The sequence below is a fragment of the Heterocephalus glaber genome, unplaced genomic scaffold (assembly GCF_053883595.1).
Source record: "Heterocephalus glaber isolate CG9 unplaced genomic scaffold, H.glaber_assembly_v1.0 deba00000621, whole genome shotgun sequence".
Lineage (NCBI taxonomy): Eukaryota > Metazoa > Chordata > Mammalia > Rodentia > Bathyergidae > Heterocephalus > Heterocephalus glaber.
In genome coordinates, this window is record NW_028258153.1 from 24,598,477 (window position 1) to 24,626,267 (window position 27,791).

At 42.5% G+C, this 27,791-nt stretch overlaps 2 protein-coding genes across 2 annotated transcripts in view; one reads left to right on the forward strand and one right to left on the reverse strand.

The window, feature by feature from the left end:
- Window positions 1-27,791, forward strand: part of Stmp1 (short transmembrane mitochondrial protein 1) — a 201,240-nt gene that overhangs the window by 156,174 nt on the left and 17,275 nt on the right. The gene's annotated exons all lie outside the window — the stretch shown is intronic.
- Window positions 521-27,791, reverse strand: part of Mtpn (myotrophin) — a 111,821-nt gene continuing 84,550 nt past the window's right edge. The window contains exon 4 of the mRNA XM_087205898.1: window positions 521-1,437. Within this exon, the coding sequence (XP_087062024.1) occupies window positions 1,279-1,437 (159 nt within the window). The 3' untranslated portion in view covers window positions 521-1,278. The remainder of the gene's footprint in view (window positions 1,438-27,791) is intronic.

Below are 27,791 nucleotides of genomic sequence, written 5' to 3' on the forward strand. Positions count from 1 at the left end.
GCCCGAGGGGCCGTGAAATGGCAGGAGGCTGAGGCGGGGTGTGCACATGCATTTTTTCATGGGTGAGGGGTCAGTGTAGGGCTTGGTGTGGGAAATTCCAGTTTTGCTTTTTGAAACTTTCTGGAACACCCCCCTCCACACACCGATATTTTGATTGGTTGATTCAACCAGTGAGATCTGAATGCAGTGAAATGATAATTAACGAAGTCACAGATCCATACCTTCCATACTGTGAGTGGTAAGAGCACCTAAAATCTATTCTCCTAGTAAAATGTCACATATAAAACAATATTATTGGGCTGGAGATTTAGCTCAGAGGTTCCGCCACCTGCCTCGCAAGCACAAGGTCCCGAGTTTGACCCCCAGTACCAAAAAAAAAACCCCTCAAAAATAATACTATTAACTACATGTTAACTATTTGCTATAGTTGTAATGCTGTACATTAGATTTCTAGACATATGCAATCCATGTTGAATAAGTCACTCTGTGACTTACCTCTCCCCACCCCCATCCCCTGGTAACTACCATTTTACTCTCTGTTTTGATTTATTCACATTTTTTATAAGATCCTGCATATCAGTGAGATACATGATCTGTCTTTTCTGTGCCTGATTTATTTCACTTAGCATAATGTCCTCCGGGTTCACTCACATTGTAGATGTGAAATGAAGATGGGAGCATTTCCTCCTTTGTTAAAAGCTACTATTCATTCCATCATATATAAAAATTGTTAACAGCCCAATATATGTAGAAGCCTTCATCTGTACTGCAATTGGAAGTCTGGCACAATTTACAGTCTTGGTAGGTTGCCAGAGACCACATGTCCTGCAATAAAGGATGCTTTCAATGTGATAGGAGGGATGTGGAAGGACTGTCGATGTCATGGGTTGGTTGGCACAGCTGCAAAGCCAGCTGGGATGTCAAAAGGGATGAGTGGTCAAATCTGAATCCACAGGTGGGGATAGTACTTTTCACAAGCTTCCGGGTGTACCTGTGTACAGTGACACTGAGGACCTCTGAGCTGTGAGTGAGCGGGGATGGTGTTGCTATTGACAGATCTTACAAAGAGGATGGGCAGGGTATTGGGTTCTAGATAATCTATCAGTTAGAAAGTGAGCCCCCTGCTCCTGACTGAGGGGACTGCAGCCCCAGTCCCCCAGAGGAAGCGTTAGGGGCAGGGAAGACAGAAGGTCGTGACCTAGCAGGTGTGAAGGTGCTGGATTCACTGCAGGCTCATGTCAGCAGCAACACAGCTTATCCCAGGTTCCTTCTTCTGAATCATTTTCCTTCCTTAGGCATCATTGGCTCTGGGACTGGATGAGGTGCAGCTGTAGGTGACTGGGGCAGGGCGGGGCCGAGGGAGGCAGAGGTTGGCAGAAGAAGGATGACCTTGGAATTGATATGGAGTAGCTTTCTGGTGGAGCACTTTCCAAACTCCTGAAAGAACCCACAAAGAAGGTGAGATGCTCAAACATAGTTACAGAAATATTGCTACAAAATACCACATTATTGGATTTGTGAGGCATCTAGAGAGCAGTCTCTAAGCTTAAGTTTTTGAACAGGTCTGACCATGCCCAGAAAAACCATATGCTGCTATAAACACAGGTATGTGTGGATCCCTGCAGTATACAGCAAAATAGAAGAGAGATAAATAGGAAGTCAGAGAAGTTCAAATACTCCCCCAAATCATGTATTCAATTGTTTCAAAAATATTTTAATATATATGCTGATTAGTTTCATTTGTACTATTAGTTTATCTTCGTTGAAAAGAAAGTTCTGTGTTATTATCTGTTTGTTTCTTTTTTGTAAGAATCTTTTTTGTCTGTGTCTTGTACTCTGAGTAACTACTTTGAAGATAATGATACACAATGTATTAACTATTGTTATTCTCTCACTGTTTTGTCATGAAATTTTGTTTCATGTTTTCATAAAGTAAAAAAAGAAACCCTTAAAACATCCAAACTAAACGAAATCAAATCAAACCAAAGAAACAATCCTAGGCCTTTCTTATTTAAACTCCTTTTGGCTAAGCTTTCTCTTTTGACGAATCTTTCAGTGAAGCTCCTAGAAGTCAGTTCAGTGGGAGGGTGTTTGACTCAGGATTCTTGCCCAGGAGAGACCCAGTGTTCTCTCACATTAGAGCCAGGCCTCGGTTTCTCACAGCTCCTTGGCTGTTTAGTCTCCAACAATTCCTAAGCCAGAAAAAAGGGCAATTTTCTGGGTCAACACAAACAATACCTACAAAAGACTCTACTCTCCCCTTTGTATCACTCACAGAACATGGACAGGCAGGTCCCTGAAGGTAAAATGCTGCACTCTAACTGTGCCCAGAACACTTGAGAGAGGCAAGCCTGTGGCTCCAGCCTGCCCGCCCTCGTGAGCCATCATGAAGCCGTCAGTGCAAAGAACAGCCAGGACTCTGCATGGGAAGTCTGATTCTGCAACACACAATATCTTTTAGCCACTAAGTTATAAATTTGCTTCTCATCACTGCCCCTTACTTTCTTATAACCTGGAGCATCTTCTGCATATTACCTTCAGCATCTTCCGCTTCTGGAGTGTTTGCTGTGGGAAGGAGTGGGGAGGCCACGGCCCTGCTAGACTTGCTGAACTCTCTACCTCTCTGTTCCCATCCTTTGCCCCATCTCAGGAAAAGCTCAGGACTCTGCTTCGTGCTAAGTGAAGGGGAATCCTGGTAACACTCCTTGGGACTGTTTCTTTGAGCACAGTTAAATCGATATATTACCAACACACACACACACACACACACCCAACACGCTACACATACATTTTCAGGAGCAGAGGGGAAGAATGAGGAGACAGGGTAGCTGCTTCTGAGGTTTTGGAGCAGGTGATAAAACCTACAAGGGTCTGATTCCGCTGATGTGACTCTGAGAGGTGTGGGACCCAAGGAAAGGAAATGAAAACATGCCATGCCATGTGGTAGACGTATCCTGTTTCCCTGGAAATAAGACCTCACCAAAAAATAATCAGCCTTGAAAACCAGAGATCAAACATGCCAATCCCAATCACCATACTTTACAGAGCAGCCACCTAGCAAGAGAGTAGTGAGGCATAATCTGCCTGATGCGTGCCGTCACCGTGGTAAAAATCAGCACTCATCTTCCAGTTAGGTCTTATTTTCAGGGAAATACAGTAGGAGGATTGGGTTCCTAGAAGCCTTTGGGGACACCTGAAAAATAATGATGTATGCTCTCCCTCATCACCCTTCCAGCAAAACACCCTAAATAATCACAATATTGATATTGATCTTGGTAATGCACCCAGCACCTCTCTCTTCTCCATCTTGTTTTATCCTTACAGAAGTATCATCTAAATACTGTACATTACTGATAAAAAGGGAACCTGTGTGTATGGTAACATGTCCTTGGAAAAAATTGGACAGCTACTGTGCTGATGCTGGCTGTAGGGGTGTGGGAGCCTAGGGAAGCAAGACTGAGGGAGGGACCTGAGGAAGGAAGGTTAAATGTTAGGTGGGAGTTACCTAGTAAGCCTCAGGTTCACAAAAAATAAAGGATCCAGATGGTCCTGCAGGACATCTCTAGGGAACCAGGCACAGTTGAAGCACCTCCTCCTGTCTCCTGCCTTCATTGGTCAAACTCTGTACCCAGGTTGGATGACCTGATCCCCAGGGTGGTTGCTGGGAACATCAGGGCCTCCCTGGGCTTGGAAATGCCTGCACTTGTTGCTAAGGCAACAGCCCAAAGCTGCACCTAACTGTATGGCAAGCTGAGATTCCCTTCCATGCATTTGCCTGCCTCTCCTCAGAAATAATGATTCTTATTACCTTGGTATGGATTATACCAGGCCCTTTCTAATGTATTTGTGCTCATATCTATGAGGATTAAAAAGAATTAAATATCTCAGAATGTATTATTTTGCCATTTCCCTTTTTCTTGTATACTTTGCAGATTTTCCCATATTTGTATATCCTTTTAAATATCTCTATCACATTATTATTCCCCCTGTGACATAACTCTTCATATCCACATGAGAACATTTCTTATAGCAATATGCAGAGGTTGTACTTTAGGGTCAACTGAGGCATTTTTCCATGTATTATTGCATTTTATACTAAAAAAAATCCTGTTAGGTACTTGGTATTGGTGAAAATATCTTTGATCATGCTCATTTATAGCTAAAGTGAGGTTGGGAGGTGAAACCTGGTCAGAGGAGGTGGTCACTGGGGATGTGGCCTGGAAGGATTTATCTGTTTCCTTCTTCCCTTGATCTCTCTGTTTCCTGTCTACCATGCCGTGGACTGTTTCTCCTTTGCCATGCTTTCTGCCATGCTCCCCTGCCTTGGAGCCAGCTGACTATGGACTCGAACCTCTACAAACCATGAACTAAAATAAACCTTTCCTTCTTCAACTTGTGGGTGTCAGGTATTGTGTCCCAGGGATGAGAACATTCCTAAGACATTGCCCTATTGCTTTGCTAATTTAAATCCTGAAAGAATTTAAAAGTTGAAGCCACTTGATTCAGGTAGTTAGAGCATGAGAGCAAGTGATGTGGAACTTTATTTTCAACCAATAGTGATCTAAATGCAGAGGCCAGTGACATGTCATGGTCCCAGACTGGGCTAGGTGTTCCTCAGACGTTTATCACTGGTCACAAGAGGGAGAGAGAGTGCATAACTCTAGCAAAGTGTGTGGTCCTCAGCCCAGAATCACCTGGAGACTTGCTAGTGATGCAAATTATGTGGCCCCAACTCAGACCTGCTAAACTGGGAACTGAGGATGGGTCCTAGAAATTTATGTTTTAACAAACTTTCCAGTGGTTTAAGAACCACTGCTCTTCATAGTCTATATTACTTGGCTTTTCATCACTGTGATGAAATGCCAGAGGCAACCAGCTTATAAAGAAAGAAGGTTTATTTTGGTTCACAGTTTTGAAGGTTCAGTCCACAGTCAGTAGATCTCATTGCTTTGGGGCCTTTGGGGAGGCAGCACATCAGGATGGAAGTGTGTGGCAGAGCAAAACAGCTCATCTCATGACCAGGGAGCAAAAAGAGAAGGAAGGGGCCAGGATCTCACAATCTCCTTTCATGAAGTCCTACCTCCTGAAGCTTCCATCATCTCCAAACAGTGCCACCTGGGGACCAAGCCTTTGATATGGGCATCAGAGCACATTTAACATTCCAAACACCGTGCAGCTATCTCTATGTCTAGAAGATAAGAACGGAAATGAAGACAGAGCTGACTTCCTTCTGTTGTTGGGTAAAGAGAGGCAGGACCATGTCAATGAACATCCGCCCAACCTCTGCCAGAGGACCAGTTGCCAGATGTGCATAGAGGGTGATGGCATATCTTGCCTTGACCTCTGAAGCCTTTGCTCTTGACCCTAGCAGCACCCTTGCTCCCTGAACACAGGTGTGAGCCCATGGCCTGAAGCCCACTGGCTGCTGTTGGAGCTTGGCCTCTAGGGGGTTGAATCAAGTGTCTTCAGCTTTTAAATTCATTTCATTTTCTGCTCATTCAGTTGGGGCCTGTGGATGTCTCTGTTGGCTGTGGTAGTTATTTTGATATATAAAAGATGACATATTTTCTTTTTAATATTATACCATGGGCTACAAATCTCAGCTCTGTGAATTGATATGTTTAAACCAACTGCCATTGCTGAGATGGAAACCCCCCCCCGAATTTAAACACAATTCTTTTCCCAATTTTCTCTTCTATGGCAGGTCTGCTTTAGTCTCATATTTACTACATCTGCCCTGTATGATGTATCAACCCAGGAAGGCAACCCAGGCAGCCCACTTTGGCTATTGCTAGTGTGAAGAGTTGATCTTGCATAGATATTTTTCCTTCCGTGTGTGTTACAGATCGAATTTATCTCTCTCCCCTAAAATTTCTATGTTGAGCCCCCAGATCCTAGATATTTGGCTGTAGAGTTTACAGAAGTAACAAAGTTATAGTGATATCATCAGGGTAGACCTCTGACCCAGTGACTGGAGTTAAAGGAGGCCTGCACAAAGATACACACAGGGGAATCCAGCCCTACTGACCACATCTTTTTTTTTTTCCTTAAATTCTTTTATTGGCACATTTTAGGTATACAATACATTTACATTTATCATTGGGTGCTTATACCTATACATGATGTATCTTGGTTCTTATTTTTTCCCCTTTCCCCTGCCCTCCCTTTACCCTCTCCACCCTTCCCTATTTACATAAACTTTGATTTCATTTGTTTTCTTTTCTCATAATTTTTCCTTTCTCTTCTTTCCTTTCCCCTCCCCCTCCCACTTCCCCTACCCCTTTGGACCTTTTCTTCCTATTTCAAATTATCAATTATTCGTTTTAATCCTTACTTACACTTTCAGTTTCTCACACTAGAGAACTATTCGGTATTTACACATGTGTGTGCTATTTATTTCACTTAAGATTATGGCCTCAATATGCATCCATTTAGCTATAAATGCCTAGTTTGTACCGACCGCATCTTGGACTTCCAGCTCCCAGAGCCGTGCGACAATTCTTATCTGTGCCTAAGGCACCCAGACTGCAGGACTTTGGTACAACAGCCTTAGCACACTAGCACGACTCGCTTCTCCTCTGTGTGCGGTCATCGCGCCTCTCCAAGTCCACCTGCTCTCACATGGGCTCCTGGGAAATGCTGGCTTCCCTGACTCTACCCCGCTTGCTCCATTCTTTCCAGCAAACCATCGCACGTGCCTTCCTCCCCAAATTCCGAAGAAGCCCTGCCACTCGCCCTGCTTTCTCCAGGGGTTCTCAAATTTTGCTGCAGATTAGAGTCATTTTGGAAGCTTTAGACAATCCCCAATGCCCAGGCTGCTTTTTGCCCCGACGACAGCGGAGTCCCTAGCATGGTGTTCATGCATCCGTGTGTAAAAGCGCCTGGAGAGTCTCTGCTACCGGGTCTTCTGCATTCTGTCAGGGCTTCTGAAATGTCCTGGGGCGCCCAAGTGCACACGGCTGGGCAGGGCCCGAGGCGCTGAATGTCTAGAGACCGCCAGGTGGCGCTCAGGTTACTAATTTAGGGGCGGTACTCTGAGCCTCAGAGCATCACGCAGAACTTTCTACCGCATCTTGGCCCATTGAGGATTTAAAACAGAGTATGGGAAATACACAGATAAAAGTTAGCAGTGCGTTTTTTCTCCTGTTTCCATACATGCTTCTCAGGGCCCTGAGAGGGGTGAGATATATTGGGACGTGTTGCTGAAAAGGTATAAACATGCAGTTCTAAAATGAGAGTTGGGGAGGTCCGATACACAGTAACTGACTAGTTACCCTGTATCATATATTTGAGTCTTTGCTAAAAAAAATAGATATTAATTGTCCTCACCCTCCCCCCCCAAACCTGAGGGGATGTATGTGTTAATTAGCTTGATATGATCGTGTAGACCTACACCAAACCATTACATTGTACACCTTAAGGAGCTGTAATATATATTTTTTGGTCCCAGGGATCGAACTTGGGACCTTGGGCTTGGGAGGCAGGCGGCGGCACCACTGAGCTAAATCCCTGGCCCAAGGAGCTGTAATTTTTATTTGTCAGTCATACCTCAAAGAGGCTGGAGAAAACAAAATTAAAAAATAAATCCACTGACTCAATAGGCAAAAATGCAAAGAATACAGCAAAGAAATGTCAACCAGTGCTGATGTTGAGATGGAGAAAGGTAGCCACCAGCAGGGTCATTCAGTACTGGGGGACACAGTAGAAAAGGACCCGTTTCCCCTTTTCTGCAGCCACAGGCACAGACCTGCCAGGAGGAGGGAGGAGATTAGATTGGGGCCAGGGCTACGAGGGACCTTGAGTCTTAGGACATTTTTGAGGTGTGGGGTATTTAAGGGAAACGTTGGCTTTGAGGTTTAGGGAAACTGGCTTGGGACTCTCCTTCCTCATGTAGTCAGGGACTGTGTTTTTGGCCTTGGGAAAATCTGTGATTGAAGAGACGAAGTGTAATTTTAAAGCAAATGTCTTTCCTTCTTAACTAGGTCACAACAGCCTGGAGAGCAGGAATTTCTTTATTAAATCCTTCACAGCACCAGAGTTTGCTTATTGTAACAAAGGGCAGCATGCACACATTTTGTTGTCAATAATTGTTAGGAGGCAGCTTCTGAAGCCTTGAGAACTTGTTTTCCTGTGGCTCCCATCTTGAGAGATTCCACAACAGGTGCCTGATGATGACAGAGTTCCACATCACAAGGCCAGAGAATGAGAGGGTGTTGGGGCTCTCAGCTGTGTGTTCTGAAATTGCCCTTCAGAAGGGCACTTGGTGTAGGTCCCTGGGGTCCCTGCAAGGGCCGGGCTGCACCCTCCTGCCCTTTCTATTAGCACTAGCTGTCATTGGTTTACAAGGAGAATTCCCTTTGCACTGGGGACAGACTGGCAGGGTTCTGTCTGACCATTTTTCATAATTGGCAGTTGCTCCTTTCCTGGATGTTGAGTTAGGGAAAAGGGCACGCACCATGGGCAATACGCACAGCACTTGTCGGTCCCCAAGGTCACTCTGTCCAGCCCACTGGTGACGCAGGGGTCAGGTAAGAGGAAGATGACTTTGTGAACAGGATGTTATTGGAAAATACTTCTCCTGGGCTGATTGTGGAGCTGAACTCCGATTTCCATTCAGAGTTCCTTCTGTTGGTTCAACTGAGGGCACATCTGACGGTGTCAGGCTGATGCTACGGCACTGACAGGAAGGTGACAGCTGAGCTGAGACAGATCCCAGAGGCTGAACAGTGACATTTCAGGAGCAGATAGCAGCTCATTGCATGCTTATTTAATATGCAACTTATTCACACTTTGTTTATAAGAAATTTATAATAAATCACATTTTCCTATGTCCTCAATGGCCTATTATGTTGTCTCTAAATACCTTTTGCACAATCTGAGGTTGCTAAAATGCTTGGTCAGTGCTACCAAATGTACTCAGTTTCAGAAAAATGTAAATTTTGAGCTACAGTTTTGGCTGGAAGAAGCAAAATCTGGTGATTAAGCTACACCCTCAATAAGTCACTGAGACTCTCTTTTGGTCCAGAAAGGTAGAGATATAAAAATAAGGATTGGGGTCTGAGAAGTAGAGTGGGTATGTAGAAAACCATGGGGGTGATTTCAGAGAGATATCTGGAGTTGTGTTGGGTGCAGAGATCACTTGGGGACAGGAATGGAAGAAGAAATGTACAGGCCTGACTGTTTTACAAGACCCAGACTAGATAAATAATGACTAAAGTAAGAACAAGGGTGGTGGAAATACCAAGAAGGCTCCTGCATCCTCTGCTGATTTCACAAATATTATCATCTGAATCCAGGCACAGAGAGTGGAGGCAAAACTGGAAAGGACAGTCCAGGGTGAGGGCCCAACTAGGAGAACAGAGTCACAGAAAGCAAAGGAAGTGATGCCTTAAGCCAAGAGCACGTGTTCAGGAGTGTCAAGTACTGGAGAGAATTAGTCCAAGATCTTTGATGTGTCCAGGAGATTTAACAACAAAGAGATCTCTCATCTCCACTTTTAGGAATTCATTTTTTTTTCAACCAACAAATATTTCCTAAACACCTGGTTATTCATGCCAGGCTGCTCTTGGTCTGAAGCTGACCTATTGGGAAGGGAGACAAAGACCAAGCAAGTAACCTCATCACTGATATGGTTACTCCAGACAGGAGTAAGAACAGAGTGCTAGAAAAACTGAGCAGAGTGAGAGGACAGTGGCGGTTGGTGATGGGTGGGGAGCTTGGTAGATTGGATGGACAGGGATGATGTTTCTGAGGAGATGAAGTATGACTTGAACCTTGAATATATATTCAAAAAACTATTTACAGAAAGATCCAGCACACCAAACATTTCAACAAAAGGAAGATGTCAGGCAAAGGCCTTCAACCACTGGTTCTCAATCAGGGGAAATTTTACCCTACAGGGGACACTTAGCAATGTCTCAAGACATTTTTGGTTGTCACTACTGGGGAGAGGCTACTGTCATCTAGTGAGCAGAGCCAGCAGTGCTGGTAAACATAAACTGTAGTAAATAGCAGCCCCTACAGTGAGGAATTATCCTGCCCAACATGTCCCTCATGCCAAGTGAGAAACCTTGCCTGAGATTAGGCGCAAGCTTGTCCCATTTAAGGCACAGAGAGGAGGTCAGTGCCTGGAAATTGATGACAAGGTGAGGCATGGTGGAGCATGAGTCACAGAGGTCGACAGGATGTGGTGACAGAGGCCATCTCAGATGTGGTGTGGGCTTTTTATGTTCTACTTCCAGAAGAGTAATAGGAAGCGACTGGGCGGGGGGTGGGGGTGGGGGTGGGGTGCAGAGGTGGGGGTGGTTAAGCAGGAAGTAGCTTGCTCTGATCTTCATTCTAAAATGATACCATATTGCTGACTGGAGAAGAGATTAGAGTGAGGCTGCTGCTCAGGTGACAGTGCTGGTGTCTTGGAGTGGGGTGGCAGGAGAAGGAAGGGATATTAGTGGGCAATTAGTAAAGCAGAAGGGATTTGTGTGATGGATTGGGTAGAAGGTTGAGGGGAAATAAGGAATCAAAGATTATTCCTAAAATTTTGGGTGAAACAAAAGATGAATGAAGTTGCATGTTCACTGTGATGAAAGGGCTGGGCAAGCTCTGGGCTTGAAGAAAATGTAGAGTCTGAAATGCATATTAAGGGCATCGCTGAAGTAATAGGTAAGAACCTAACTACTATCAGCTCATCACAGTGCTATTTCATGTAATTGCAAACAACCTAATTATCCAATAATAGAGAGCTGAAATAAATTATGGAAGCAATATAAAGTCACATTATAAAACTATATCTATTAGCATGGAAATACATTCACGGTGCATTACATGAAGAAAATGATTGTGAAATGGTGTGAAGTGTATGATTTTATTGGATTCTTGTTTCCCTTTTTCTAGCAGAATGTGCACTCTCTGAAGTAACAAGTATAGAAATGAAATTATGAAAATATTAGAATAAAATATGAGTAAACATTTTTATAATACAGGGTGATAAAAGTCCTGCACAGCATTACGTGAAAAGCAGAAATAATGAGGAAAAGATGGCTGTACTTGACTACCACAAAAATTAAGTCACTTGGGGTTGAGGAAGGATCACACAGGCTAAATAAAAAAGGCAGGAAGGGAAAAGCTGGGAAAATTATTTGTGATCAGCATCACAAAACTGACACTATTTTTACCTAAAGAGATTTTATAAATTGATAGCCAGGGCAAATATTCCAGCAGAGAAATGGGGATGCTGAGAATAGGCAAGTCCTAGAAGAAGTTAAAACGGGCAGATGGAATGTCAAAAGTCCCATCTTCTTGACTATTAACAGATGCTAATTGAGACAAGTTCATTTTGAAGGTATCAGATTGGCAAAGATTAAAAGCCAAGGGCTAGCCAGGAGTGGTGGTGCACGCCTGTAATCCCAGCGCTTGGGAGGGTGAGGTGGGAGGATTGCTGTGAGTTCAAGGCTAGCCCGTGCTAAGCAGTGAGTTCAAGGCCAGGGTGAACTACATAGTGAGACCCTGTCTCAAAAAACAAAAAAACAAAACCAAACCAAAACAAACAGAAAACTTCAAGGCCTAGGAATGTAGCTCAGTGGCACTTACCTACCCTGTGCAAGACCCTGGGTTCCATCCCCAGTACCACAAACCAAACACAGAAGACCCATACTGTCCACTGTGGCAGAGGGCAAAGGAGGCAGACTGGCACAATCTTTTTGGAGTATCATTGGTGTCATCAAAATTTAAACTTCTTTTTTGCAGAACTGGGGATCAAATCCAGGGGCTTTACTCTGAGTGACATCCTTGCCCTTTTTTATTTTTATTTTGAGAGAGAGTCATGGTAAGTTCCCCTGGCTGGGCTTGAACTTGTGAACTTACTGCCTCAGCCTCTCAGATAGCTGGGATTATAGGGATATGCCACCATGCTTGGCAACATGCTTGTTTTTTGATGAAGGAAGACTACTTTTGACTTTCACCTGTATTAATAATTACATAACTGTTCCAAGATATATGTACATGATGTACAAAGTCACATTGTTGGTAATAATAGAAGCTTTGAAATAACTCTTTATCTGTAAGGAAATGCTTAAACAAATTGTTGACCATAACATATGATAAAACAATATGCAATTGTTCAAAGTAGTGAGGTTGAATTGTTTGTCCTAATTTGGAAAATTGTTTATGACATTGTTAAGTTAAAACAAACAAACATGTTGCAGAACAGTCTGTGTAATATGATCTCATTTTGTTGAAACAAATAAAACTGTGTATTGGTATATATGCTTAGAGAAAAGCTCTGAAAGGCTAACACAATATTATTTAAGCTAATCTTTGGGGAGAGACATTTAAAAAACAAAACCTTTCTGTATTGTCCAGGTTTTATTTATTTATTTATTTTACGTAGTGACATGCTCCTAAATATGCTTGGTAATATAAATTATATATTGACATTCTGGTAAAGTTGGACTTATCCAATGTAAAATATGTAAAATGTAAAATACATTGTCTGTATCAGAATCATCTTCCTAGAATTTCCTTCACTGTCTCTTCTTATCTTTTTGGGGATTTTTTTTTGTAGTTGTTCTGGGGAATCAAACCCAGTCCCTTGCACATGCTAGGCACGTGCTCTATCACGGAGCTACACCCTAGCCCTGTCCCTTCATAGCACAATATCACAATGTATGCACCTAGAAGATAAATGAAATATCTTATTATTTGGTAAAATGTTAAGTAAATACCATATCTGCTAGCTCTCACATAAATGGATGTGGCAAGTTTCAAAAGCCTCTGTACTAGAAGTCAACACTTTTATAAATCCTTGGGTATCTCAGAAACAGCAGAAACTATAAGACGGCTTTGCTTTATGTGAGCTAAAGCAAGAGAGCTGCAGGAGGGAAGGATGGAGAGAGATAGTCAGTGAGTATAATGGTCAGCTGGACAGGAGGAATAACTTCAAACACTCTGTAGCACAGTAGGCTAACTACCGTTGACAATAAGTAATTGAGCTTTTCGAAATAGCTAGCAGAAGGGATTTTGATATTCCCAACACAAAGAATTCTAAATGTCTGAGGTTATAGATATGCTAGTTTCCCTGATCTGATCAGTAAAGATTCTATACACACACTGAAATATTACACTGTATCCCCAAAATATGTACAGTTACTATGTTGATTAAAAATTAAAAATATATTTTAAACAGCAAATGATTGAATATAGAAAAGAGAGCAACTGTGGACTATAATATTTCACAAGGCCATTATGCAAAAAACCTATTTTTTAAAGTAAAAAAGGCAGTTCTGGGTAAGAAATACACCAGCATAAATAAACCATTTGCATCCCCCATAATTCTGTTTTTTAAAAAAGTAGGATATCTATATAAATGCACTAAATAATTATGAAAATATGTATAGAAATGTTTATATATACACATTTGTATGTGTGTATTTTAAATGGTATATATGTTTATTTATTGTTAAGATGAAGTAAGTTTGTCTTAAGCCAGTTGCAATACTTGGGTAAAATTTGTCCCAAAGCAGCCTCCTTATATTGTGAATTTTAACCTAGCTTGATGTGTAAACAAATATAACCAAAGCATATATAACCGAGCAACCGAGTCTCAGCCAATTTTAGCTGCTGAACTTCCAACCAATCAGAGGCTGAAAGGTGACAAAACACGATCATATCAGGTAAATGCCAACTGCAGCCAACCAATGTGTCATTTCCTTTTCTGTGGCTATAACCTGTAGAAGTGGTGGAGTGGGGCATTCTGAAGCATCCATTCATCTTTGACCTGGATGCCACCATATTCTAGAACCTTATTCTTTGCGCAAGTAAACTTCATTAAATTTGACTGATCTTAGTCTTTCTTTTAATGATATGAATTCAAAATTTGTCAAACTTGATTGTTGTGACAGGGAAAAACCTGAAGTGACTCAGACGTTTATGTGCATGGATTCTCTGTGTGTACATTGCTCCTTGTACACATGGATATGTGCACAGAAGATAATCTGGAATCTGGAACAACTTGCTAAAAGTGGTTGACTTGGTGTGAATGGCTTTGTAGATTTTATCTTTCAATGTTCATTTTGGGTGCCTGAATTTTTTCATTTTTCTGTAAGGAGCATATTTGCTTTTCTAATAAGAAAACAAATTCAATTTTATTTGGGGAAAAAAAGAAGAAAGTGAGTGGACTTGTTAATGGCGACCTTCTCTGGAGATGTTTCTGAGCAGTAATAATAGGAGCATAAGCCAGAGGGCTGTGGATGAACCATATGTGGGAGATGATGGAGTAGTGGCAGAGTGTGTGGAAATTGCCTTTAATCATCTTGAGTGAGGGTGAGGAAAAGATAAGAGAAAACTAGAAGTTGGTGTAGAGTCCAGCAAAGAAGGTTTATACTTCCTCTCTCTGTCTCTGCATCTGTATTGCACATCAGCATTCATGGAGCGTTTCTCTAAAAGCAGTCTTACATGTGTCTCCAATTATTTTAAGTCTGCTCAAACACTAATTTATTTGATTTTTCTTGCATGAAGTGTGGAATCACATTAGGTCACAATTGCAGCTTCAATTGATTGAGAATGCCTACTCCAAGGTGATAATCAAATATTTTGTACTTGATTTAATGTTAAATCTCCCTGTTCCCAGCAGGCCTCCTGTTGTGTTGGTGGAACTGATGGGGTCTCCTTGCTCCCCTTTAAACCTAACCTTTCATTGCTTTCCCTGCTTGCTTCTCTCCCAGGGATGGGAGGAGGAATGAGCTCGTATAATGTATAATAAGACAGCCTTGCTCTCTCTGAGTCAGCAAAGGCTTGTAGCGGACTCTGGTTGGGCATTTCCAGGGTTCCTTAAAGGTCCATTTGGCAGGCCTTCCAACTGCAAATCCTTAGCTAGCTGGTCACTCTGGATCCCCTCCTCAGTTGTCCTCCATCCCTGCCCACTGACACTGCCCAGAGCCTTTACTGTGGAGTCCTCCTTTCCAGGTAGTCTCTTCCTGAGTAGGTTCTTTCAGAGGCTTCCAGGGGTGAGGTTACTTCTTGGATTCAGCCTTCTACCCTGTGGCCACAGGCTGCTCTAGCTTCCTCAGGCATGAACTGGATCCCTCCACACCCCTGGCTTCAGGGACACTTGGTCTTTTGAAATGGTACCTTTAAAGCTCTGCAACTGGGTGGAAGAGGATGAGAGGTCAGCGTTCTAATGCCTTTACTAAAAATAAAATCCTTTTGTTCCTTACTCATTGGATCTTTTCTATTCTCCATGTAGATAAGGGAATTTAAAAGGCATAACTCTGTTTTTTTGTTATGTTGTATTGAAATTTCACACAAGATCTATCTAATGCATCCTTTGGGATGTAACTGTTGTAATATCTCCATGCGTTGTTCTCAGCTTCTACTTAACATTCTGTTATACACAAATGGTGATGAGCCAGAACTAAAAATGAGGTAGATATTAAAGATACAGGAGAACAAGGCTGTTGGAGTTCATTTCCTAATGTCAATGGAGAAATTAGTCTAGGAAGGGAAGGGGAGGGGAAATTTTCCATTCTGACACAAGGTAAGGAAGAAGGCATTTCTATGTTAGAGAAAGCAAGCAAAGAACCGATAACCTTTCTACCTGATTTCTATTTTCTCCTTGAGATGAGAGGTCAAAGCTTTACTGAAGCACAGAAAAGTATACAAATGTTGATTGGGTTGGTCTGAATCATTTATATGGTGGAATTCAGAGGGAATTCCAGTCCAGTTCAATGCAGCAGAATGCATGGCAATGGCGGAGGTGTTGAAGGGCGGCTGAGGTCTGTCTGTAGAGTGAGAAGTCTAGGTTAATGCCTCCTGGGCTGCTGAGAGTGAACATATAACAAAGAAAGAAGGGTCTTAGGTGACAAAGGAAAGTCAGAGAAGGCCAGAGATGGTCATCTTCCCCTGTCTAGAGAAGAAACTTGCAAATAGATTCAGGCTACAGGTCCTGAGACACCCCACCCATACACTACCCAGCTCCCAGCTGAATCCCACCGTTGAAAAGAGGAAGATGATGTGAAAGAGAAGTCCTAACGTGGTTCTGCAATCAGCAACAGGTTTCAGTGGGAGGGAATGATGAAGAACCTTTGATTTGTCCAGACCTGGCTAGAGTCTGTTGATTTTGTTTCAGAGAAGTGATATCCACAATTGAGAATGGGATTTTCTGTTGCTACAAACACCTCTGTATCTGTTGAGTGGCAAAGATGACAGAGTTTCTGTTCATTGGTATCATGAATGACCAAATGCTGCAACAGCTCCTTTAACTGTGGGAGGTAAAATTATGGGAACTGAAACTGCTACATTAGTGGGTGATCCACGGGAAGAGGGAAGAGAAATAGAAAACAAAGCATAAGAAATCCTCTCAAAGCTAACTCACTGGTTACAATCAGGGAATTAACAGATATTAATGAGGTAGCATTTTCAGCAGGGACTCCTTCTCAGCATTATTTAAAATAAATCACATGGGTGAACTGTAATGAACCTAAGTCAGCCAAATTTATTGATATTGCCTTTAAAAAAGAGCACTGTTATTGCAAATAGTTGCCTTAAATTGTTCCTCCCATCTTTCAGTGATTTTTCATAAGGTTGTGTTGAATTTGTTAGTGGGCCACTGAGAAGCCATTTTGAATGGGTGGAAAAACAGGCCATTTCTAAAACAGAACTTTGGTTTTCCTTCAGAACTCCCGGTCTTCTTGTCACATTGGAGAGATAGGTAGAATGGGTCCCTGAGTTTGTGGTGATGAATGTATGCCTGTGACCTGGATATAGTTTTCTCTAAAGACTTCAAAACTGTAGTCTGAAAAAGTAAGTGTGTTTTAGTGAATTTTTAAAGAATTACCACCCATAAGGGTGAGAGCTCAAAGGTAGTGGGAATAAAGCAAATGAAACAGATTTCTTTGCTAAGACCAAAGGCTTTAAAACTGCAATCTGGCTAAAATCTCCTGTGCTAATTATTGCCTGAATTTATTTGGCAGAGAAGCTTCTGAAGTCGGCTTAAGAGTGAAAGTACTCTGTCTTAATGTTGCAGAACTTCCTAAGTAACCACAAAAGCGACTGTTTATCTCAATTGTCACTTAAAACACCTGTTTATTGATACTTGATTATGTGTTTCGAGGCTTGTGATTGAGAGCCTAACACCTGGCTGATTAGGTTGATGTTTGATCATGTTTTGAAATGCAATTTTACTACTTAGCAAGTAGTTCCATGCTGCACCGCAGTAAGTGGATTGGATGCCTCAAAGCTCTTATTGTTGTTTTAAAAAATAACCATTACAGAATAATAGCTTGTTTTCTCTTTCTTTCTTTCTGGATCGAACTCGGGTCCTTGCACTTGCGAGGCAGGCAGCGGAACCACTGAGCTAAATCCCCAGCCCAAGCTTGTTTTCATTAAAGAAGAAATGAACTTAAAAATCCTCACACCTTGATGGAGCACTGTTCTTTCAGACACTGGGTTTTCAAGTGTGGTAGAAGGAGAACCATCCCAGAATTCCTACCCTAGCTGTTCTGGATCAGAATCTCTGGGCAAGAGTCCTGTGATTAACATTATGAACCCTCTTCCTATGTAGACAAATACTACTTTAAGAAGAGGCAACTTTCAATTGGACCCTGAAATAGAATGGGTTGTTTTCTGGGTGGGAAACTGTGTGAAATGAATCTGCACAGAGTGCTGATAGAGCTTCTGTCTTTGGAGAGTGTGTGCCTGTGTATGAGATCTCGTACATGGGCTGGGGAGTGAGCCCTCTGGGAGTGTGCTGAGCAGCAAGGGGATTGGGGATTTGTCATTGTGATAGACAGCCCACTCTCCCCACTTCCTTTACAAATGAGAAAATTGGGGCCCAGGAAAATGAAGGCTGGATTGAAGATAATATAATGTGAAGCTGAGCTGGAACTTGGGTCATGTAGTCCCTGCTCCTTGCTTGGGAGATTTTCCATTGGCTACCCCTCCCTGCCAGCCCTGGACCACTCTCTGTCCTTTCTCCTGCTCTGTGCCTGGGAGGCTGATTTCTGTGGGTTGCAGTTAAGAGCTGTCTGCACTTTGGCTTCAAGGCAAGTTTAGCCAGTGGGAATCTGCAGTGGGAGAGAGGAAGTAGGAGCCCATTGTAAGGGAGACTGTGGTAGACTCACCTGGGTGTACTACATGGGTTTGCTAAAGAGAATATTGTGACAACTGCATTAGTCAAGACACTCCAGAGAAGAGCTAAAAGGAAGAGCTTTATTATGAGTAATTGGTTCACTTGATTATGAAGGCCAAGAAGTCCCACATCTGCCATCTGTAAGCTGGAGAGCCAGTGGCGCATTAAGCCTGAGTTTTAAGGCCTGGGAATCAGAGGAGCCGATGGTGTAAATCTCAGTCCAAGGGAAGAAAGTAGATGTCCAGGCTAAAGCGAGCAAGCATTCCTCCTTCCTCTACTTTATGTTCTGGCCCAGTGGATTGGATAATGCCTGCCTATATTTGCGGAGGGCCATCTACTTTATTGGGTCCACAGATTCAAATCCTAACCTCACAAGAAGCACCCTCAAGACATGAAGGAATAGCTTCTTCTGGGACTCTTGGTACAGTCAAGTCGACACATGAAATCAACTATCACGGCTACCCCTTGGCACCCATACATATTTCTTTAAAGCACACTTAATCTCAAAATAAAGACAATATCAATGTCATAATTCCACCTAACATGATACAACTCTCTTGTGTACTAACTCCTTCCCCAAAGATGATGTAAAGTTCTTGTGTGATGTTTATTCTTCTCAATTCTATGATGTACAATTACCAATATTTAAAGACTGTAAGTCAGTGTGTCTCAAATAAGGGAATCAGAGAGAAAAGAAAATCACACACATACAAACATATTCATAGCAAAAAAGGGAAGAAATACTCATGACAATTACAATCCTCATTTCTGTATCTTTTTTTTTTTTGGTACTGGGGATCAAACTTGGGACCTTGCGCTTGCGAGGCAGGCAGTGGAACAACTAAGCTAAATCCCCAGCCCCTCATTTTTGTATCTTATCACATGTTTGTAGCTGGTATTTATAACCACTATAAGCTCTGTAATTATTTTTGCTCTCAGCAAGCACCTCATCTGGCTGTGGTTCTTTAAATAGAATGACACAAAGCTTCATCCTGAGGGTCTTGGCCATTAGCAGTTCTGCCTCAATTCAGTTTTTCCATTGACCTCGATTACAGGGCATGATAATACTAAGAAACACCCCAAAGAGCCTCCTTTGTGTATGGTCAGGTCTGGAAGGATTCTGAGCCAGAAGCTTCTGCTCCTATGCAAACAAACATATTTGGCAACCTGGACAGTCTCAGAACCCCATAGTTCAGGGATTCTGTGGAGACCTCATCACACAGCCATGACTGGTTATTGCTATGGTTTGGATCATGAATATCCCCTAAAGGCCTCCGGCCTTTATGTCTCCAGCCCACGGCACCACTGTGAGGTGGTACAACCTTAAAGAGGTAGGGTCTAGTGGGAGGAGTTAGGGTGTTGAGGGTGTGCTCTTGAAGGCAGCATTGGGACACTGGCCCTTTCATCCTTCTTTTTGTTTCCTGGCCTCTATGACAAGCAGGTCTCATTCGCCATCTACTCCCACCATGATGTACTAGGGCCATTACAGGCACAAAACAACATAGCCAAATGACTATGAACAGAAACTTCTGAAGCTATGAGCCCCAAAGAACATTTCTTCCTTTTAAATTGACTCTTTCAGGTATTATTTCACAGTGATTGAAAGCTGACTGACAAATTATTAACATCATTTCTAGACTTTCTCCTCTCTTTGGAGACTGAAGGATGGTGTTGAAAGTTCCAAGGTTCTGATTATAGCTTAGTCTTTCTGGTGATCAGCTCCTATTCAAGAGTCCACCATGAGTCTCCTCACTAGAACAAAAGATCCTCTTATCAATAAGGAAATAACAAGAATTTTACAAGCTCTGTGCTGTGGAGCAGGGACCCATGTAGACTTATTACTTTACAGCTGGCCATGGGAGAAGCAGTACCATATATGTAACACTGGTGTGATTTGAAGTTCTCTGAAGAAGCCACACTTATATTAATGATCTTGCAGACTGCTTGTCTTTGGCTAACTGGAACACTGTGATCATGAAGAGAGGGGATGTTGTATGTGGAGAATCAAAATTATCTTGGACTATTTTAGATCCTTTAAAAGCAGTTACCTTAACATTTGTATCTGATCTAACATTCTCATAGCTAATAGATAAACTTCTTGATATATGTCATTAAGCTTAGCAGCCTGCTATCCTCCACCAATGTAATTGGTACATGTATTAATTTTTGACTTTCTTTTGATTTGTGACCATAAAATTCATGAAACCTCTTCCATATGTCATTCAAGGGAACTTGAATCTGTGTTCCTAAGCCATAGTCACTCATCTGGTTTAGAATAAACTATATTTCCTTTAAAGTAGGGTCATTATTTTATATTGACACTGATTGAAAAGACATCCCAATTTTCCTGGACCAAAGAGTTTCCTGGGATAGGAGTTTTAGTGCTAATACCAGGCGAGTTCCAGGAAAACTGGAATGGAGTTGCTTATTGAAAATTTGATTACTGAAAAGTTAGGGGGAGGCAACTATATGATAATAACCATAGAAATATAGTTGTTGTCCTTTAAAAAATATCCACAGACTTTATTTTTTATTTTATTAAAAAAGGAGCTAACATGTTGCATCAAATTAAAGTTTTACAGGGGTATATTGATAAGTGTTTCTCCACTCGAGTCTTCTATCAGTTCTCTTTCAGAAGCCACTGTGAGTGGTTTTTTTGTGTGTTCTTCCAAAGATATTTTATACACATTTAAGTATATAAATATGCTATTTAAAACATACAAAGGGCCGCATACTAAATACTGTTCTTTGTCCAGCTTGTTCAATAACAGTAATAAAGAGCTGCTATATTCTTAGTGGCTTTATAATGTTCATTTGCCTTGATTTACAATATTGTATTAGTATAAGTTTAGCAAGTCGTCTACTAGTAGACTTTTAGCTTGCTTCTAATTCAGTGTCACTAATACAAAACAACACTGCTTGCAATGAATGCCAGTGAGTGTCTGGGTCCCAGTCTGTAAGATTCAACATCATGTTGTCATCTGTAGAGGCTATGACAGTTTAACCTCTTACCAACAGTGCAGAAAAGTGCATGGGTCCACGTATCAGGTAATTCAGCTGAGGTCAAGGCCTGGTCAAACAAATCCTAATCTGTGCTAGTAAATCGGATCTCCCATTTTATTTTCTAACTGGTCTCTACCAGCTACCAAGGCAAAACTGTCCTCTAGCCAGAGCCATTTTCTGCCTTTTTTGCTGCTTTTACTGAGTCAACTCATTAGCCTTAATTGTCTTCAAAATGATCCCCAGCTGTGTCATTCTTTCCGGACCTGCAGACTTATGGGAAATTCTGTGAAAGCCGGGGATGTGTCTGTAGGGATAGAGTGAGCTCTGTGCAACCAGTAGCCAAAGTTGGCAACTGGAGAATCAATCAGCACTTTTTGGACTGAAAATAGGTCAAGTCCACGAAGGCAGTGAGGAGTGGGAGAACTTCATGCCAGGGCCACACCAGAGTTCAGACTTTTCTCCTTCTAATGTCCATAAATACTTGTGAAAGCAGAGGACATCTTGGTGGAGCAGCTGGATTGCCAGATCCAAATATTTGCCAGCCCTACCTCCCATCTCCAAATATTTCATACACATGCAGATGCAGATATGACTCTACCCAGGTCTTCTCTGTCCACTGGTGTGGCAGAGTCAGCTCAGACCAGCATGTGAAAATTCATGTGATGGTTCATCTTGATTATCCACTTGATTGGCTTGAGAAACACCTAGGAGATTAGTAAAGCTCACTTCTGGGTGTGTCTGGTTGGGTCATGGAAGAGTGACTTTTCAATCTAGATCTAGCCCCTGGCCTCTTCTCTAGCTCTTTCACTCCCTCTGTGCTTCCTGGCTGCTATAAGTTTAGCAGCTTTCCTTCATCATCCCCTTCTGCCATGATGTTTTTGCTTTGGTGCTGGCTGACCATGGACTGAAACCTCTGAAACTGTGAGCCTGAGTAAATATTTCTTCCTCTCAACTATTTGGTCACAGCTGCAAAAATCTAACTAAAATAGTTGATAAGTTTTTAGGAATTTTGCAAGCTAGTCATTAAATATAGCCATGTAAAATTATATAAATTTAAATTAAATATATTCATTAAAAGCAAAAGTAATAGATATTCAAAATACATCACTGCCTAATTATTTTTACTACATCTTATCTATACTTTTGAGCTCTTTTTTTTAAAAGCATCTTTTGTGTCTCTATGGTGAAAACACAATGAAATTGTGTGCAAGATGCATTCTCAACTCTGTGGCTGGTGATCTACTGTGGGTAACACAAAATTGGTCAAGTCAAAAGTATTTACACTCCAAAATTGGCAAATGCTACAAAGTAGTGCTTGATTTATTGTTTTATTGATTGTATAAACTTAAAAAAGTAAAGGGGAAAGTGTTAATAATATAGATTAAATTCAAAAATCTATTATGACTTTCCACTGTAGTGGAAAAAGGATTCAGTTAATGAACATCATTTGTATGAGAGTGAGCTTATCAGTAGATCTCATTATGTATAATTATGATAAACTTATTGGGAAAAGAGTTCAGACTGCAATGCAACTCTATTTGTCAAGTCATGGTTACATTCAATAAGCTTAATCATACATACAAGACTTCAGCAAAAACTAAAAACCTCCTGAGAGAATCAATGAACTACATGGGATCTCCAGGAAGGACTATTTTGTACTTTATTATTATCATCTGTAAATTGTATCACATATCCTTTGTACCAGTAAATTTAAAATATCCCTATGTTTGTGTATGTAGGTTGAATATCCCTTATCTGAAATGTTTGGAAACAGAAGGGTCTTAGATTTTGGATTTTTTTTAGACTGTAGAATATTTGCATATATATAATGCACCATCTTGGGAAATGGGACCCAAGTCTGAACACAGAGTTCATTTATATTTCACTTATCCACATAGCCTGAATGTAATTTTATACCCTGGCTTTAGTGTACCTGCGCTTTGACTGTGACCTATCAGACATGGAGTTTTCCACTTACGGGATCAGATTGCACTCAGAAAGTTTCAGAATTTGGAGTGTTTCAGATTTTGTAGTTTGGATTAAGGCTATTCAACCTGTACATGTAATCATTTTTATTTTTCCCTTGAGAGCTTGTTGCTAAGTACCCCCATATTGCTGTCTCCAGATTCAGGATTCTGTGACTGTGGATGGATTCTATACTGTTATCACAAAAAGAACTTGCCATTTTCATCCATACACACTGTGAAGTGAGGTTGAGGGGTGGTGCAGATGCCTTCTTTCTCAGGGAGCCAGGGAGTGTCCACCTGAACCACAGTGTGTCACCAGGACTAGGACAGTGATCAGGCCCAGCACTGAGGACCTGGCTGGCTTGCAGCAAGGCCTTTCCTGCTGAACTTTCTTTCTGTTCAATGGGCAGAAGTTTTCAGCATTTTTCTAATACAGTTTGGCACCCTTCTAAATTAGCAAGCCAAGTCCTCATTTCTTCACTGTAAGTTAATGTGTGCCAGGAATACATTTTAACTTTTAAAAGTTATCCAGGTTATGGCCAAAGTCATCATACTGGAGAATTATTTTATTAAGATAAAGGCCATCAAAGCCATACACACAAAAAATCAAAACCAATAATACGCAATTTAAAAATCCACACTTCTGACATGAACTGGATATTTGTTATTTTGTTCTGTTGTGACCTGTGTGACTGGAGCACCTGGGCATATTCCTTGTATCAGGGCTCCAAGTCAGGGCCTCACCTGAAAGAATTTTCAAGCCAGGTGTCAGGGAGGTGGTTCTAGGTGCTTCTTTGACTCAGTGTATCATCCAGAATTCTATAAGCAAACAATAGATACAACTCTTGTTTATGTAAATAGCAAGGAGATTTATTGAACAGAGTTAAGTAGGCCAAGGAACCCTGAGGAAGATCTTATTCAGCTGAGGCTACTATAGCAAAACACCATAGACTGTACAGTTTAAATAACACATTTTATTTCTCACCTTTCTGAAGGCTGAGAAGTCTGAGATCAAAGTCCCAGCAGCTTTAGTGTCTGGTAAGTGCTGTCTTTCTGGCTTGTACATGGCAAACTTCTTTCCATGTGACATGGCCTTTCCCCTGTGCCTGTTTGTGGAGAGAGAGGTCTGTCTTCTTCCTATAAGGTACTAATACTATCACATGGGGCTTAGTCACTTTTCTTATTGCTGGGTAAAAATACCTGACACCTACAACTTAAAGAAGGAGAGATTTATTTTTGGCTCATGCTTACAGTCCATGGCTGGCTGGCTCCAAGGCAGAAATGGTCAGGCAGAAGGGCATGGCAGAGGAAAAGGTGCTTAACTCATGGTGTCCTGGAAGCAGAGAGAAAAGAGGAGCCAGGGAGGGAGGATAACCTTCCAGGTCACGCCCCCAGTGACTCTCCTGCCTCTACCCAGCCTCCTAACAGCACACTCAGCTGCTGAACTCAGTAGTGGATGAATCCACCCATGAGTATATCTCTCCCATGATCCAGTCACCTTCCAAAAGCCTAGCCTCTGGGTTCTTGATAATTTCGAGAGACATTCTAGATCTAAACCCTAACAGGGGCCCAACCCTAAAATCATGATGTTGGGTAGGTATTAAAGGAAAGAAGTTTACTTTGGCTCATGGTGCTGGTCTGAGGCTATGGGTAGTATCTGGTGATACCTTCTTTCGGGCAGAGTCCTGAAGCAGCCCAGGGTGTCCCATGGTGAGAGATAGGATATGTGTTTGTGTGTGACGGTCTCTTTCCCTCTTCTTAGAAAGCCACGAGGATTTAGTAATGGGGGCTCCTCCCATAGGACCCTTCCTAATTGAAATTACCTTCCAAAGGCCCTACCTTAAGCACAATATTGGATTAAGTTCCCACCCTCTTAATACTTCGTAATGGGGATTAAATTTCAACATGAGTTTTGGAGATGAGCCATATTCACTTCATTGGACACGTTTATACTCTTTTTTCTGCCTCTTTGCTGTGATTTCATCCAATTCTTTTTGCTCTTCCTCTGACTGTTTAGCTACATGTTTTTCATCAACATATTTTGCCCATGGTCCCAAGAAACCATCAATATTAGATGCATCGTTTTCTTTGAACTTTTTTCTGTTTTCTTCTGTCCAGTTTCAAATGCAGTTAAACCTTGATTTTTTTCAGCTTCTTCTACAGAACCAATATATTTAGCAGATACTTGATGATTATCTAATGAAGGATCCAATGCATAACCATATGTGACAAAAGTTCTCCTTTGCTGTTCAAACATGAAATCATTGATATGAGCTGGTTCAGCATATCCAGAAAGCATATTTCTAGAAGCAGCCATTTGCTGTGTTCTAAAGGGATTTTCTGGTCCAAACTCAGGACCAAACATGGTTTCATAGGTAGGATTATACTGAACTTCCTTAATAGCAGGGTCAAGGTGAACTCGTCTCCAAGTCTTCCTTAAAAAGGCCTGGTGGTTCCGGACTCCCGGCATGCAGTGAAGCAGGAAGGGGGCACCTTCATACTCTAATCTAAATCTAATTACCCCTGGGAGTTGCTGCCTCCAAATACCATTACATTGGGGTTAGGCCTCAACATATGGATTTGGGGGGTATACACATATGCAGCCCATAACGCAAGGCTATAATGCCAGGTCTGGAAATTGGGCGTGAATAAGAGATTAAACATCGGCTAGGACCACAACCCAAACCCTATTAAAAAACTACTTGGCAAACCTTTAGCAGCTGCTTTTGCTATCCCTGGACACTCAACACTTCTGTCAGTACTGCTTCTGCTCCTGGCCCAGGGATCTGGACAGCTTTCAAAGCTGTTGCTATGGCTGCTGCCACACTGCCAGAGGATGGCTTGGCTCTTCCTTGGGTGTGTCCTAAGGCCTGATTCAAATCCAGGCCACAAGGGTCTCAGCTCCTTGCTTGGGCCTTGCTGCAACAGAAGCTGGGAAAAGACTAGTTTTTCTCTAGTGGGGGGAATGCTCTGCTTTTGATCTAGAAGCACAAGGGGGTGTGCTGCAAACAAAGGAAGGGAGTTGAATGTCTTGGTAGTCAGAAAAGAAAACTAGATGTTCCTGGCACTCTGGCATATGCTCTGCACGACTTTCTGGTCATCCTTGGCTCCGTGCAGCCACTACTCACTGAGCCGTCTGTTCTCTGTGCAGGGTACACTTGGTCCCTGTCTCTTCTTCCTCAGGGATGAGCTGGGGTGGGGGTGGGGGGTCACTGGCTCTGCAGAGCTCTGCTGCTTGCAGCTGTGGTTATACTCAGGACAACACCCTAGGCTTCCTCCACAGTGTCTGGACTGTGATGCTTAGCCCTCTGTCCACTCAGCCTGCAGTGAAAATGTGGCCCACCAAGCACAAGAGTGTTAGCTGCCAGTGGCCTGGATCCTGGTGCCTGATGCTTCCTGGAGTGTCCCTACTGCCACAGCAGAGTCCTCTCAGGGTGATGGCCCGTGCTGCCCTTGATACCACAGGGTGCAATCCTTTGCCTTGGTATTTTAGCTTGAAAAGTGCCTATTTTTGCTTATGTAACTATCAAATTTTATATATATATATAAAAACATTTGGCGCTGTAGAGTTTTCAAACACTTCCACAATAATTAACTCATTTTATTGTCATAGCCACCTTCTGAAATAGCCGGAGCAGTTATTCTTCATCATAGGTATTAGATATTAGCCATGCCAAGGGCCCCAGGTCACATAATTGCTAAGGGTCAGGGATAATCTTAGCTCCATGTGTGGTCATACCTCATCTGGAGCTCCCAGGGCTGCACCAAGTGTTGGGAGGCTTCTCTTGGCCCCAGGGCTGCCATCGGGAGTCCAGTCACTCACAGCCAGGGTCCTCACTTGCTGGCTGTGCCTCCTTGGGATTTGCAGGCTTTACAGGCTGCTCAGTACCTCCAGCATCCTGTCCAGAGCTCTGTTCTGGCTCTGGGGCTTCCCCTGCAGGTAGGGAGGAACACTCAGCAAGAGCGGAGGCCTTCCTGGCTGGCAGCCCTCTGAGCTCCTCCTCCGCTGCTGCCCTGGTGCTTATGAAATATCTCAGTGGCAAAGCAAAGGCCGCTGATGAAGTGACCACAGTCCTCTAAGGGGAGGCCAACGGCTGCAATCTGTGACAACTCCCATCTGAGGTTTGGAAGACAAACGACTTTTGTTTCAGACAAATGGGAGTGTCAAGTGATTCCAGCCTGATAAGATTTCAGCCAGGGGATCACGAGGAATTGGTTCCTCCAGAAGAGGAAAAAACCAGTTGGCATAGCTGCTGTCAGGCCTCCTGCTAACAGTGGTGCAGGGTCATAGGCTAGAAGGTGCTAGGTGAGATGGGAATAGAGCAAGCGGAAACTAGACCAAAAGATAGTAATCGGCGAGCCCAGGCAGGTGTCCGAACACTGTGGCCAGGACCACCCAGGCAGACCAGCTTCTGGGTACTGGCCCTCTACACAGACACAGGGAGGAGAGAAAAGTCCAGAAGGAAATGTGAATGAAAGAGGAAGACGAAGAGAGAGAGAGAGAGGGAGAGGGAGAGAGAGAGGGAGGTGGGGGGAGGGACAGCTGAGGGGCACTAGGAGAGACAACCTAGCAGAGGGAGACACTTAACGGGTGGGGTGCCCTAAATTTAGAAACCCAGATAACTAATACTTTACAGTGATATTCACCAAATACAAAAGTAATGCAAAAAGAGCTATGATGAACAAAATGCTTGCATTTT